At 33.6% G+C, this 16,024-nt stretch overlaps 1 protein-coding gene across 7 annotated transcripts in view; it reads left to right on the top strand.

Annotated features, from left to right (window-relative positions):
- Brinp3 (bone morphogenetic protein/retinoic acid inducible neural specific 3) overlaps positions 1-16,024 on the top strand; it is a 406,844-nt gene that overhangs the window by 171,720 nt on the left and 219,100 nt on the right. For all 7 annotated transcript variants that reach the window (NM_001357571.1, NM_153539.3, XM_030252958.1 and 4 more), the window contains one exon: positions 15,228-15,418. In NM_001357571.1, coding sequence (NP_001344500.1) covers positions 15,228-15,418 — 191 coding nt within the window. The remainder of the gene's footprint in view (positions 1-15,227; positions 15,419-16,024) is intronic.

Raw genomic sequence — 16,024 nt, forward strand, 5'->3', positions numbered from 1 at the left:
AGCAATAATGAAAGAAAGCATACAGATCCATTCACCTACTAATGCAAGGACAATTTTGGAGCATTCATGCTATGGGATGCTAAGGCTCCAGGAGATTAATTTTCTCTGAAACTTCTTGCCTCAGGACTGCATCCAAGCTTTTGGGCCTGCCACGCAGTTTTCACTGGAGTGGGTATGGCAATTCTTCTCATGCATTGGACAACTTCAACTGTTCGAAATAAAAAAATAAAATCTATCAGTTTTCCAACACCTTTATAATTTCATCCTTATAAAGTATAGTTCTATACTCCCATCGCCCATCTAGGATTTTTTTTCTTACCATCATCTAGTCATTATTTAGAGCCTTTATTCTCTGAATTTCTGGCCTGATTTGTACTGCAGCTCCTCACCTATAACAGTAATCAACAATAATCTTGCTTATCCATTCAGTTTATTCCACTTTCAACAAGATATGGATTAACTCAAAATGCCATTCTCCTCTTTCTATTGATAAAATTATTATATTTTCTTGGGGGGTTATTTATTCTGAACAATAAAGAGTGATTTGTGTTCAAACATTACCATATCGGAATTTCTCATAGTATTTTGCATATGCTATTATTCACCTATCATTATTTTCTTCCAAATGTCTTTTTGTTTTCCTCTTCCCTTACCTGTAAAAGTAACTTTGATTCACCTGATGTAGTTGTTGTCTTCAAGCTTACAGCTGAATAAACTTACCCTTTGTAGTTCTTTCTGAGCTCTAGACGATTGGTTCAACTCAGCTGTTCTGGCTCAAATGCCTCTCTAAGCTACTGATTCCATCTGACTTCTCTCAGCTACTGACTGAATTGCTCTGCTTGGACAAAAACCAACTTTGGCTCTATTCTTCTGGATCCTTCTTATTCTCTTCAACTGCCTCTTCTGGCTTGCACTGAATGGAATGCACTCATGTACAAACAACTCCAGTGCACAACACTCACTGCACTGACTCCCAGCTGATGCTACTTCATTGAACTCAACTGACTAAAAACTGACTAAACTCTCCCCTGGGGCTCCTCTTAAATAATTTTTCTGTCCTGTGCTGTTCTCATGAAAATTCTGTCAATTCATTCTCTGATTCATTATTTTGTCTGACCTTCAATTAGGTGTGATTTTAAATATGGCTGCTTCCTTCTACATACTAACTTTTACTACATTGTTTGGGATTGAAGGTTTGTAAAAAGGGCATGTCTGTATTACAGACAGAGAAGCCAGGTTGCTTGATTAAAATTTCTCTACACATACCTTTTCCCAAATCCCTCCTATGCTTCCCATATATCTATCCACACAGTCTTACTGAGGTCAGGCACAGTCTTTGAAGTCCAGCTTTTAATCAATGATGTAAATTTATTTATTTTATTCTATTCATTAAACTTTTATTTACAGTACAGACTTTATCACCATCCTGGTCCACCCTTCAATTGTTTCACATCCCACACCTCCTTCCTGTCTCCAAAAGGATGCTATAAATTTATAAAGCAGATAAAGGCATTGTGCTGTTCTCACACATTTGAGATTCAAACTCGTGTTGGTGTACAGCTTTGAATAACTATTTGTAGCAAAATTATATTGTTGCCAGAAGGAGCACATTCTTCAGTTTAACATCTTAGATTCACTAATTCACATTCAGACAAAATTCTATCTTCAGTTGCCATATAATTCATTTGTCAGGTTTCTGTGCCATGTAAATACTTTTTCTTTTCTTCTTGCCATAAAACATTAAACTGCTTCAGGGTTTCTGTGGAAAAATATTTTTAAACTTTTATTTAAAACCAACTTAAATATATTTGTTTCTATTGAACAGTATAGAAACTGAATTTGTGTAAACTTTTGTCCTACCTGTCATAATGCTGACACATATATGTGACACTATACATCCTTTGATAACTGAGAGAATATGGTTACTCACCACAGAATACCTAAATATAAGGCTTTAATTACCTACCATTCCATTCTACTGCACTATAATGGTAAGGCTTGAATTATCTACCACTGCATTCTACTGCAGTATCAGGTAAAGGTAATGTTTTAATAAAATTCAGAGGGAGAGAGATAGATAGACAGACAGACAGAGAAAGATAGACTGATATAGATAGACAAGGAGACAGGAGAGAGGGGAAAAGAATAAAGAAGGACAATGAAACAGGGGAAAGAGATTAGAGAGTGAATAAAAAAGGAGAGAAAGGAGAAAAAGAGGAGAAAAATAAGAAGGCACTGAAGCTATCACTGGAAATATATTGTTACATAATAATTAATGGTTTTCAACAAATAGTTCCAATCCTCCCATACTTCAGTCCCTGGAACACACAGAAAGGGTAGCTGAGAAAAGGCACTTCTGTTACTCTTTCAGCCCTATAAGTTTTAATCACTTTAAGCCACATTCTTATTTTATCTTACAAGTATATTTTATTTCAACTCCTTCTGCTGATTCAGAATCAGTATCAGGGGGAAAACTCTGAAATAGACATATGGATTTTCAGAACAAAAATTGACATAAATTGAAAAACTCATTAGAGACTATAATGAAGTTATTTTATGATGGAAGAAAAATATATTTATCAATTAATCCTTTGGTATATATCAAACATATCACCTAAAATATAACATGTCCAGAGGAAAAAGATGATTGCTGATGTGAGTACACACAAATCATATGATAAATTAGCTATAGCTAGGTAATGTTAGTTAGAAAAAGGGAACCTACATGAGGCCATTGGGATTTTGAACATTGTGTAATGTTAATGGTATTTAAAAGGATTTGTTAGTGTGAGATTTGAATATGAAGCATAGGAAGAATAAGTATGTACTAATATAGTTTACATTTTGTAATCCACAGATAGCAGTAATGCTAAGAGATAGGTGACATAAGAAATGTTTAAAATGGTTGTTCAATCAAAATAAAAAGCTGAAATCAAGAGAATGAGTAACTTGTATAGTAAATGCATTACCTTTTACATCAAATTTATCTGGTCAAAATGTGCTATATCAAACTGCCATAAAGATATAAAATGTACAAAATTCAGGCCAAGTTGCAACTCAAGTCTTAAATGAGTACCAAAGTCATATTTGTATTAAGATATATAGAATATATATATATTATACATATTAAAATGTGTGGAATTAATGGATCCAAACAGAAATATCATTCAAACACAAGTTAAAGCAAGGTAGTAGTTAAAAATATATGGTAAGGTAGAATTCACACTAAGTAAACTTACAGGGTTGTTTCTACATATAATAAAATAATAATTTATAGCTTTACAGTCTTCAATGTGATTACAGTAAACTTATGTTTTTAAGACTAGATTTAATAAAGACAGGTAAGTAGAATAAAAGAGTACTATTTAAATTTATAATTCCAAATATTTTAATACTCATCATTTGCTAAAACAAATCCTATAAGGCTATATTAATATAATTAATTGAACACTAGCATATTATATTAATATAATCCAATACAAGCATACCAACTGACTCTAGTGACATTTGTGCAAACCCCGAAAGAATTATAGCTAAATCCCGCATATAAAAGCACACACATAAACTTAATGAAAATAAATATTTTAAAGTTTTATTTTCATTTTATTTTTTTCTGTATGTGTGTCTAGCCTGAAAATTCTATCTTGACACCATATAGGTGCAATACACATATAGGCCAGCAAGGGTGACAGATCATAAAGGATTTGCATTATAGATGATTAAGCACCATTTTGGGCTTCTGAAAATCAAACTTGGGGTCATTGGAAGATCAACAAATACACCTAATTGATGTCTCATCTTTCCAGCTCAACAAATAAAATTAAGTTTTTGAAGTCATGAGGACAATGTTGCTTATTCTTGACATTTTTCACCTGAGGAACTGTGGTTTGAAATCCCATTCCTATTCCTATATTTTGAATTATTTTACTGACTCTTTGTTTTAACAGTTTCAGAGTTTCATAAGCTAAATATTTTCATTGGTTAGTGTTAATTTGTATAGATAAAGAACTTGGTCTCCCAGCCAAAAAAAGCCCAGGACCAGACGGGTTTAATACAGAGTTCTATCAGACCTTCAAAGAAGATCTAATTCCAGTTCTGCACAAACTATTTCACAAAATAGAAGTAGAAGGTACTCTACCCTACTCATTTTATGAAGCCACTATTACTCTGATACCTAAACCACAGAAAGATCCAACAAAGATAGAGAACTTCAGACCAATTTCTCTTATGAATATCGATGCAAAAATCCTCAATAAAATTCTCGCTAACCGAATCCAAGAACACATTAAAGCAATCATCCATCCTGACCAAGTAGGTTTTATTCCAGGGATGCAGGGATGGTTTAATATACGAAAATCCATCAATGTAATCCATTATATAAACAAACTCAAAGACAAAAACCACATGATCATCTCGTTAGATGCAGAAAAAGCATTTGACAAGATCCAACACCCATTCATGATAAAAGTTTTGGAAAGATCAGGAATTCAAGGCCCATACCTAAACATGATAAAAGCAATCTACAGCAAACCAGTAGCCAACATCAAAGTAAATGGAGAGAAGCTGGAAGCAATCCCACTAAAATCAGGGACTAGACAAGGCTGCCCACTTTCTCCCTACCTTTTCAACATAGTACTTGAAGTATTAGCCAGAGCAATTCGACAACAAAAGGAGATCAAGGGGATACAAATTGGAAAAGAGGAAGTCAAAATATCACTTTTTGCAGATGATATGATAGTATATATAAGTGACCCTAAAAATTCCAACAGAGAACTCCTAAACCTGATAAACAGCTTCGGTGAAGTAGCTGGATATAAAATAAACTCAAACAAGTCAATGGCCTTTCTCTATACAAAGAATAAACAGGCTGAGAAAGAAATTAGGGAAACAACACCCTTCTCAATAGTCACAAATAATATAAAATATCTTGGCATGACTCTAACTAAGGAGGTGAAAGATCTGTATGATAAAAACTTCAAATCTCTGAAGAAAGAAATTAAAGAAGATCTCAGAAGATGGAAAGATCTCCCATGCTCATGGATTGGCAGGATCAACATTGTAAAAATGGCTATCTTGCCAAAAGCAATCTACAGATTCAATGCAATCCCTATCAAAATTCCAACTCAATTCTTCAACGAATTAGAAGGAGCAATTTGCAAATTCATCTGGAATAACAAAAAACCTAGGACAGCAAAAACTCTTCTCAAGGATAAAAGAACTTCTGGTGGAATCACCATGCCTGACCTAAAGCTTTACTACAGAGCAATTGTGATAAAAACTGCATGGTACTGGTATAGAGACAGACAAGTAGACCAATGGAATAGAATTGAAGACCCAGAAATGAACCCACACACCTATGGTCACTTGATCTTCAACATGGGAGCTAAAACCATCCAGTGGAAGAAAGACAGCATTTTCAACAATTGGTGCTGGCACAACTGGTTGTTATCATGTAGAAGAATGCGAATCGATCCATACCTATCTCCTTGTACTAAGGTCAAATCTAAGTGGATCAAGGAACTTCACATAAAACCAGAGACACTGAAACTTATAGAGGAGAAAGTGGGGAAAAGCCTTGAAGATATGGGCACAGGGGAAAAATTCCTGAACAGAACAGCAATGGCTTGTGCTGTAAGATCAAGAATTGACAAATGGGACCTAATGAAACTCCAAAGTTTCTGCAAGGCAATAAGACAAAAAGACCACCAACAGATTGGGAAAGGATCTTTACCTATCCTAAATCAGATAGGGGACTAATATCCAACATATATAAAGAACTCAAGAAGGTGGACTTCAGAAAATCAAATAACCCCATTAAAAAATGGGGCTCAGAACTGAACAAAGAATTCTCACCTGAGGAATACCGAATGGCAGAGAAGCACCTGAAAAAATGTTCAACATCCTTAATCATCAGGGAAATGCAAATCAAAACAACCCTGAGATTCCACCTCACACCAGTCAGAATGGCTAAGATCAAAAATTCAGGTGACAGCAGATGCTGGCGTGGATGTGGAGAAAGAGGAACACTCCTCCATTGTTGGTGGGATTGCAGGCTTGTACAACCACTCTGGAAATCAGTCTGGCGGTTCCTCAGAAAATTGGACATAGTACTACCGGAGGATCCAGCAATACCTCTCCTGGGCATATATCCAGAAGAAGCCCCAACTGGTAAGAAGGACACATGCTCCACTATGTTCATAGCAGCCTTATTTATAATAGCCAGAAGCTGGAAAGAACCCAGATGCCCCTCAACAGAGGAATGGATACAGAAAATGTGGTACATCTACACAATGGAGTACTACTCAGCTATTAAAAAGAATGAATTTATGAAATTCCTAGCCAAATGGATGGACCTGGAGGGCATCATCCTGAGTGAGGTAACACATTCACAAAGGAACTCACACAATATGTACTCACTGATAAGTGGATATTAGCCCAAAACCTAGGATACCCAAGATATAAGATACAATTTGCTAAACACATGAAACTCAAGAAAAATGAAGACTGAAGTGTGGACACTATGCCACTCTTAGAAGTGGGAACAAAACACCCATAGAAGGAGTTACAGAGACAAAGTTTGGAGCTGAGACAAAAGGATGGACCATGTAGAGACTGCCATATCCAGGGATCCACCCCATAATCAGCATCCAAACGCTGACACCATCGCATACACTAGCAAGATTTTATTTAAAGAACCCAGATTTAGCTGTCTCTTGTGAGACTATGCCGGGGCCTAGCAAACACAGAAGTGGATGCTCACAGTCAGCTAATGGATGGATCACAGGGCTCCCAATGGAGGAGCTAGAGAAAGTACCCAAGGAGCTAAAGGGATCTGCAACCCTATAGGTGGAACAACATTATGGATTGGATCTGTATTCTCTATTCTACTCCACTGAACTGTATCTTGGATTTTAATCATGTACTGGGATGTACTTTTGCTTCACTTTGTTGTTACTATTGCTTTGCAGTGTAACTTTAATTCAAGTATGGAGATAATTCAGCATTGTGTTTTGCTCAAGATTGCTTTAGGTATTTGGTGTATGTTGTGCTTTCCTGAAAATTTTACAAATTCTAAAGTTATTTCTGAAAAAAAATTATATTAGAGTTCTATATTTATTTGCTTTGAGTCTATAGATTTTATTTTGTCACTTAGTCATTTTCAAAAACATTAATTCTAGCAATTAATGCACATGGAAAATCTTTCCATCAAGTAATGTCTTCTTTTATTTCAATTATTAATTTTATATTTTCATTGTACATGTCTCTTACTTCTTCTGAAAAAAAAGGTTTATTTCAAGGATTTAAACACATTTATTGTTTTGAAAAGAAACAGTTATATCTAGAACTCATGGTTTGCAAGACGTCTGAGGTTTCAGCCCATTTTTTTAGGGACTCACGTCAGGACTGAGACAAATGCAAAAATCACTGTTGTCTGCTCTACCATCAGCTCCCAGTTCCATCTCTCAAAATCTCCATCATTCATCCTAGGATATTAAAGCAAATGCCATGTGAATAATATTTTATACCTAGAGAGTGGTTAATGATACACACAAAACCTTTGATACTGCTACATTCAGGTCTGAAGTGTCTCCAAAGGGCTCATGCTAAAAGCTTAGTCACCAGCTGTACCTCTATTAGGGTAAAACCTTGAACAAGTGAGGGCTGGTGGATCAAGTGAGGTCATTGCCTGCCTAGTCTTGAAGAATGTATTGCAATCCTGTTAGACTTTAAAAAAAAATTAAGGTTTCATTTTCCCCATAAAAGCATTATATTCTGCAACTTTTTAATTTTTCAATAATTACAATATACAAATTTCTTTAAAAGACTGGCATCTTTTACCATTGTCTCTATATTGTAGTTATCCTGGGAAGAAACTACGGAGTGACCCTTTTAACCTTATAAGTTAAATGAATTAGGACTTTATGATTTGTTACACTCTTCGATTCTTACTGGACTAATTATGCTGACATCATCTATAGTTAGTCCTAATTTGAGATGAATTTGAAGAAAAATGGTACTATTAGTAAAAGTCTCTAATGAAGTATTATAAAAATTGGAAATTATTGAAACAATGTTAATTTTCCATTTGGAAGAATAAGTTCTATGATAAGTTTTGTTTTCTTACTAGCCTTTTAATTGCACTCTATGCTAGGGATCAGTGAGCTATCTACTTGAATATTAATTGAGTTTTCAAAACTTATTTTTATAGTCTTTTTTGTAAAAAAAGTTATACATAGTATTATAGGTTAATAATTTATGACTTCAGTGTGTTCAGATATTCAATATCAAATGGCTTAGTGGTAAAACATGATTCTCATTTGATTGTGATAATTTTAGGACTTAGTTCTGAAACCAAACAAAGTTAATATTGTTACATACATTAAATGTCTGACTTCATAATATTCTACAGTGTATATGTAGCACAACTTCCTTATCTAATTTTGTCCAATGATGAATATTTAGGTGATTTTTAATTTCTAGCTATTGTGATAAGAGCTGCAACGAATATGCCTGAGAAACAATAGGATGTTGAATCTTTTGAACACATGCTAAAGGATAACATGGAGAGATTATTATCATTATTATTAGTATTATTATTATTAATTTGAGAAACCACCATATTGATTTTTACAGTGGCTTAAACAATTTGCAATCTCACTAACAGTGCATATAGGTCTCTTTTTCCTCATGTCCCCTCCAACATTTGCTGTAGTTTGTTTTATTGATTGTCTACACTTTGGTTAGGGTATAATTAATTCTCCAGGTGTTTTTAGTTGCATTTCTCTTATTGTTATGGAAAATAAATACTTTTAGAAATATATTTTAACTATATTTTTCTCCTTTTGACTATTCTCTGTTCAGGTCCCTAGGCCATTATTTTGATTGGGTCTTCTTATTATTTTACTTTGATTATTTGTTTGTCCATGTCATATCAGTCAGTCAACAGGGTCTCAGGAGAGGGAGTGAGGATAAAAAAGAAAAGACAATTAGACAACATTATATTATGACTTCAGAAAAATGCTGAAGCATGTTTAATTTTTTTTCCAACCTGGATTTATATAAATGTAGGTGCATGCAAAGAATATGGCCAATTCTAAGACATTAAATACAAAGTAGTCAAGGAACTAACAAGGCATAAACTAAGATCCTATGATATTCAAGAATTTATCAAGATGATAAGAATTTAAGCCCACTTCTTTATCCTAACTCAATGTCAAATTCTTGCCTGAACCTCCTTCCTGCCTAGCCCAATGTCAAATTCTTGACAATATCCTTGAAGCTACACCAAGAGCTCTCCAAATTTGTTCAAAATTTTGTTCTTCAAATCCATTAGGGATTTTTTGTTTTGTTTCTTTCTTTAATTTTACAAGCCACATGGAGAATAAGATATTTTATAAAATCAGAAAATGGGACTGTGAGTATGGTAAAAGCAACCCAATTATATGTGTAACAGCTACACATAATGAAATTATTTCAAGTATCAATCATTGCAGGCATTACTTAAAATAAGTATGTTTTAGTTACTGGTCATTTATGTTACTCATGTTGAATTTATTCCTACAGTATTACTTCAATTATGTATTTGTTTTAGCATTATTACTGTTAATTAAATGAGTATTGATAAAACTAAAGTTATTAGCCAACATGTGTAATAATGTGAAAACTGATGCAGTTCATAACTTTGAGTTATGAGTTATTAGGATAGTACCTTCATTTGGTAAAAAATTACTATTGAGAGATAAATCTGGTTTGAGTCACTACATTATCATATTTTGTCAACATTTTAGCCAGCTTTTCCTTTGTTATTGTGTTCAAATTATTTAATATATACTATGACTAATTCTCTACTGAAATCTGAAATGTGATTATATTAATTGCATTGAGGGTTTTTTGACATAAAAATTAAGTATGAATGCGGAAGGGCAATGGAAATGTGGAAATTATATGACCACAACTACAATGCATTTTCTTGTGCAATTTTTTTTCTCCCAACTTTTTGTAAGATGAGCAGAAATAAAACCATAATTAACATTGGAGGTTAATACATATGTGTGTATGCAAACAATAAATACTTGAATGTCCAAATATTCAGCAATCAAGCATGTTACTAATATAACTAATAGAGAATTCTTAGATCCACAAAGGCCATTTCAAAGAAGTGTTCTGTTTCAACTGGTTAGGATTCATTCTTGGAATTTATAGAATAGTTGTGCTTCTACAGGGGGTGATATATATTACATTCTAATCATTGTAGCTCTTTCCTTTAAAGAATTAGAACAATTATAATAGGATTATATTCATGTTCTGTGTAGGCTCTAAGAAGTAACAAAGGACTTAGTAAGTTTTTGGAATATTCTTATTTGTTCCAGGCATGCAACATCTAGATGGAAACATGAGATGACCTTAGGTAAAGCATTCTCATGTTGATAATCATATGCAATGCCACATTTTTGATGTTTTCCATACCTTGCTGTACTTTGAGGAAATATAGTATATAATAAAGTCACCATTGTTTCTTCATGAAGAAGAACTTGAAACATCACTCTTATGCTTCCAATTCATGTACAGATATTAAGTTCCAATTTGATTCCTGAAGTTCATCTGGTGTCAAAAATATCTATAATGATAATGAATATATTTCTAGAGAGCAAACAAACAGGCAAAATTATAAAACCCATAGTTCCATCAATTTGCATGAGTATATTTTGAATCTATGCAAGTTGTTTCAATCTGCAAAGCTATGTTTAAGAGTAATATTTGTCTATGAAAGTATTCAAATATTGGTCAAATAAACCTACAGTTGTTTTAGGGAACTGCAGCCTAATGACTCCATGCCCAAGAAAGAAACAATGGATGTTTAAAATTATCTCAGAGTAGTTTGTAGTCCAAAAACAATTTCATTATTTACAATGTCTCTTTTAGCACTTCTTATCAGGATTGTTTCAAAAAGCTTTTATCTGAATTGCCAGAAAAGCATCACAGAGAATACAAGATATTAAATATCATTACATTGAAAATAATGTTTCTAAGTAGAAATGAGATACCAATTAGATAATCTCGATTTCTATGTTTCTACATATATTAAAAATATTGAATATGTGATTGTGTCTCGTTTTACCTTACTCTTCATGAGAAAATATGAGGAGTAAGCAAATATCATAAACACTGCTTAAGCAATTAAGATAATAGTTCATTGTGCATTACTCGGAAACTAAGTCAATCTTTGTTTAGGTGTATATATGGTCTATCCTATTTGCTACAAGACATTGAGAAAAAAATAATGATCAAGAGTAAAGATGTGTTTGGTCCAAAATAAATGATAAAGTGAATTGAGTCTGTAATCTCATAGGACTTGGTAAAAGACACTGGAAGGCTGAAACACCCTCCTTAAAGGGAATCCAGTCTTTGCCTGTTCATATAAGTGTATAAGACATTTAAATATAGGAGGAGATAAAACATACCAAGTAAAGTTAGATAAGTAAAATTCATATCAAGCAACAGACATGAAAAATTTAAGATGTTAGAACAACAATGTGTGTATTTTATACAGAAAAGCAAATTTTAGGGCCTTTTCACTTCATCTTTCTCATTCAGATTATATCTCAGTATATACATCAAGCTCCTGAGGCTAGATATGCACTTTGCATATTAAATGTAATATTCTAGATTATAATGAGAACATAATCATCAGACAGTTATGGTCTACCATGTGCTCTTTACATTCCTATGTATAACTGCATTTAAAAACATGTCTCAATCAGGATATACATTTTAACCTCCTCAAATAGTCATCATTTAAATTTTTTCCTGTAGCTTCTCAAATTATATCTTCCATTAAGTAGTCCTATACTACTTCTCTTGGCGGTAGCTATTGCCCAATATCTCCCAAGACTTCCCTATGTTATCCAGCTTTTTTTTTTTTAATGGAATTCTTTTCTTAAAGTATATGTAATCAACTTATAAAATAAAATCTTGCATGAGTCAGATAATGTGCTTATTAACTTTCTTTTCTTTCTTTCTTTTTTTTTTTTTTTTTTTTTTTTTTTTTTTTTTTTTTTTTTTTTGGTTTTTTGAGACAGGGTTTCTCTGTGTAGCCCTGGCTGTTCTGGAACTCACTCTGTAGACCAGGCTGGGCTCGAACTCAGAAATCCACCTGCCTCTGCCTCCCAAGTGCTGGGATTAAAGGCATGGGCCACAAAAGCCCAGAGCTTATTACCTTTCTAAGGCTGATATATTCTACATAATTTTATCATCTCAAGTTCCATTTATCACAAAAAATAGGATTTAATTACTTATTGCTTAATACAAGGTTACAAGTTTTTAGTTGGTAAACAGCTGTTATAAAGATATACTTTAAAGAGTGAGAATATCACTGGACCTTCTTTTCCTCAGGCTCCTCTCCATTTTCATCCTTGTAATTCTTTCAGACAGAAACAGTTATGGGTCAGAGGTGTGACTGTGGAATGGCAACCCCATCCCACACTTGATGTACTGTATGGTATTGAGACTGGGGAAAAGAAGGTCCAGCTACAGACCCAAAGTGGGAGCCGGTTCAAAGGGAGGTCCTAAGTCCTGACACTATTACTGAGCCTATGGAGTACTCACAAAAAGGGATCTACCATGACTGCTCTCTGAAAGTCCCAACAAACAGCTGAAAGAGTCAGATGCAGATATTTACACCCAATCAATGGACAGAAGCAGCTGATCCCTGATGTTGAATTAGGGAAGGCTGAAAGAACCTGAGGAGAAGGGCGATCTTGTATGAGGACCAGCAGTCTTAATTAAACTGCACCTCTGAGATCTTTCAAACACTGGACAACCAAACAGCGTACACCAGCTGATATGAGGCCCTCTACACATATACAGTAGAAGACTTCTGGGTCTGTGTTTATTCAGAGATGATACTCCTAACCCTCAAGAGACTGGAGGGTCCAGGGAGTTTAGAGGTCAGGTGTATTGGGGGTGGGAGCATCCACGTGGAGTCAGGGTGGGGTGTGGAGGAGGTGTGGGATGTGGAGCAGTTGGAGGGTGGATGGGGGGGATGGAATATGGAGTGTAAAAAATAAATTACAAATAAAATTAAATTAGGAAACACACACAAAAAGAGTGAGAATATGTCCTATAATTAGCAAATAAATTCTTAAATTTGTATTACCACATCTTGTTGACATATTGAGCTAGATATTTTTTTAAATTATGTCACTTTGAAGAATTTAAATCCATATTTCTACACATTCTACTGCACTGTGTATGTGTAATATGAAAATATTCAGCCACTGATTTGTATAAGAAAAAATCATAAGAATATTGATATCAACTAAAGCTTAGGTTAAAAGACTTTTGTGTATAGGTGTGTGTGTGTGTGTAATAAATCCAATTGTTAAACGCCATGTGTTTAATAAAGAACTGCATATTGAATGGATTTTGAGAAGAATATACCAGGGTATATAGCAGTTTTCTTCACACTGTAGTTCCTTAAACAGCAAAATTAGCCTTTTTTATTATTAGCAAGAAAGAACAGAATAATGCTAATTTTAAGAAAATGAATCATGTTAAAGGAGATATATGTAGAATTAAGGTTTAAAGGAAAAAAGAATCATGAATGTAATTGAAGAGTATTTGAGAAGATAAAGGCAAGTAGAACAGACTGGAGCCAAAAGAGGGTAAATGAAGATAAAGATGATGTTAGTCATATATGTGCAAGTTGTACAATGTCACCCCCATGCATATAATCAACACATAGTACTCAATTTATTTATTTTAAAATGTATAAAATATTTTCCATCTAACATGCCATTAACCCGTAACTGGAGTACAAATTCAAGTGTCTTTAATAGCTGCTGAGTTTAAGAGCTCACTTTGAGGCAAAAGTGTTTAAAGCCTTTTAAATGCTCTCATAGGGAAGTTAGTAAGATTCCCTAAAGGAAGGATGGAGTAAGTTAATTTATGTTAGGGACAATGCCTTCTCCATATTCCTCAGTGAATCTGACCTTGCAATTAGTTTTCCAAAATTAGGTATTTTGAAACTCCCATGGTATGTCACATTTGTAAAATATGTGCAGTTAGGGATGCCAGGGTCCGACCTCTTAGTCCTAGAAGTATCTACATTGTCTCTCATTAATCTGTGTAAAGCCTTGCCCTACTTCTCTTTGTTGAGCAGCCCTTTCTCCTTTGAGCATTGCCTTACATACTGCCTTTCCAAAGTTTCTTTCCATGGCAATTAATTAAAAAATAGGACAGCCCCCCCCATCATTGGCTGTTAGTGGAAAGATGTTATATAGTTCGCAGAACATGTTATTTAACTATTTGTTCAATGTAAGTCTATGTCTTTATTTGTTTCATTTATTTTTTTTTAACTCCACTAGATAAGTAAATTCTTCAAACATGGGAAGAATGGTAGCATGGTTATTCTTTACAGATATCCTTAATTATGCATTTTCTGTCTGACACACTAAAAGCATTTTTTTGCAATAAGTATACATATAAATAAACACACAGCTTCTCTATTTAAAAATAACCTGGATAATCTAATACCAGGTTATCAAGTTCACCATCGGATTTTCCAATAACTTAGTGTTTATTTAACTGAAGCTAAATATGTCAATATTTTAATGTACATATTGTAATGTTCCTTCCTGACATTTCTGGCATTTGTCTAATTCAATTATCAAGTTATGCATCTTGAAAAAAGTAATTTAATTAGAACTTTAATATATTGCATACAATGGTTATTATAAAGTAGAAAATAATCAGCAATACAGTTGTTCTTCTTGATAAAAAAATAACTTTGCAATTCTAATATCCCTCAAGTTATAAAATTTGACATTATAAATGAATTGGGAAGATATCTTGGGAATGATTAAGATAATTATTTTATTAAAGTTTGCACAATAAATTATTTTAGCTTTTATTTTTCTTATTTCTTTTTTAATAACTACATCTATCTTCTCTATATTCTTCAAAGGGGAGTATTGCTTATGAATATGCATGTACTTGAGAAAAAATGTCAGTAGAGGGTATTCAATTTCAGTACCATGTTGCTGTTACTGTGAGTTGGATCTAAGTAAGTGAATTTTAGATGTGCCCTCTTCTACTTATATGTCCTGGTACAATACTAAAACCTGCAGTCATTATAATGAGGGATCCAATTAACCTACCAAGAGAACTTTTTGAATGAAAACACTTAAGATTGTGCAGTTATGAATAAAAATGAATTTGCTTTTCAGGGAGTTTGGTCGTTGGAAGGTAAATAACCTTGCAGTTGAGAGAAGAAATTTCCTTGGTTCTCCTCTGCCTCTTGCCCCTGAGTTCTTCCGCAACATAAGACTTTTGGGACGACGACCTACTCTACAGCAAATCACAGAAAATCTTATCAAGAAATATGGGACTCATTTCTTGCTATCAGCTACTCTGGGAGGTAGGAGACTTTGAAACTATCTATCTTTGTGTTTACCTATAAAAAGAAAAAACTGCATAGTCACTGCAGAGGAGCATTTAATCCATATCACTACTGTAGATGCTCCTCATTATCAAAAATGTTGATGAAGTGATTAATTAATACCTTCAATAACACACTCACTTGAATGATGAGGGAATTACTTGCTATTTACTACAAACTGTTTAGAGATCTAATATACATAAAATGTATGAATAGATGTGACAATCCATCACATAAATTGATATGCTAAATTATATTTTAAAAATATGCAGCTTCAATGCAGGTGAGGGGCATCACTTCTGGTAACAGAGAAAAGAAATTATTTCCTGGAGTAAGCAGGACATTTCTGTAATATTTTAAAAACTGCTATGATAGCATTCTGTACTTGACCTGTGATTTCAGAAAGGAGAAAAAAAATAAAAGAATCATCTTAAAAATTAAGACATTCACTTATTTCTTATGTTAGTGAGATTAAAAAACCTTTTATTAAGTATAGTTAAAGATGAGCTTAGCAATGTAATAAAGATTTAGCGGATTGAATGAGCATGAAGGACATTTAAGGAGGTAATAAGAAACAAACTGACA

This window comes from Mus musculus, chromosome 1, assembly GCF_000001635.26.
Source record: "Mus musculus strain C57BL/6J chromosome 1, GRCm38.p6 C57BL/6J".
Taxonomy (NCBI): domain Eukaryota; kingdom Metazoa; phylum Chordata; class Mammalia; order Rodentia; family Muridae; genus Mus; species Mus musculus.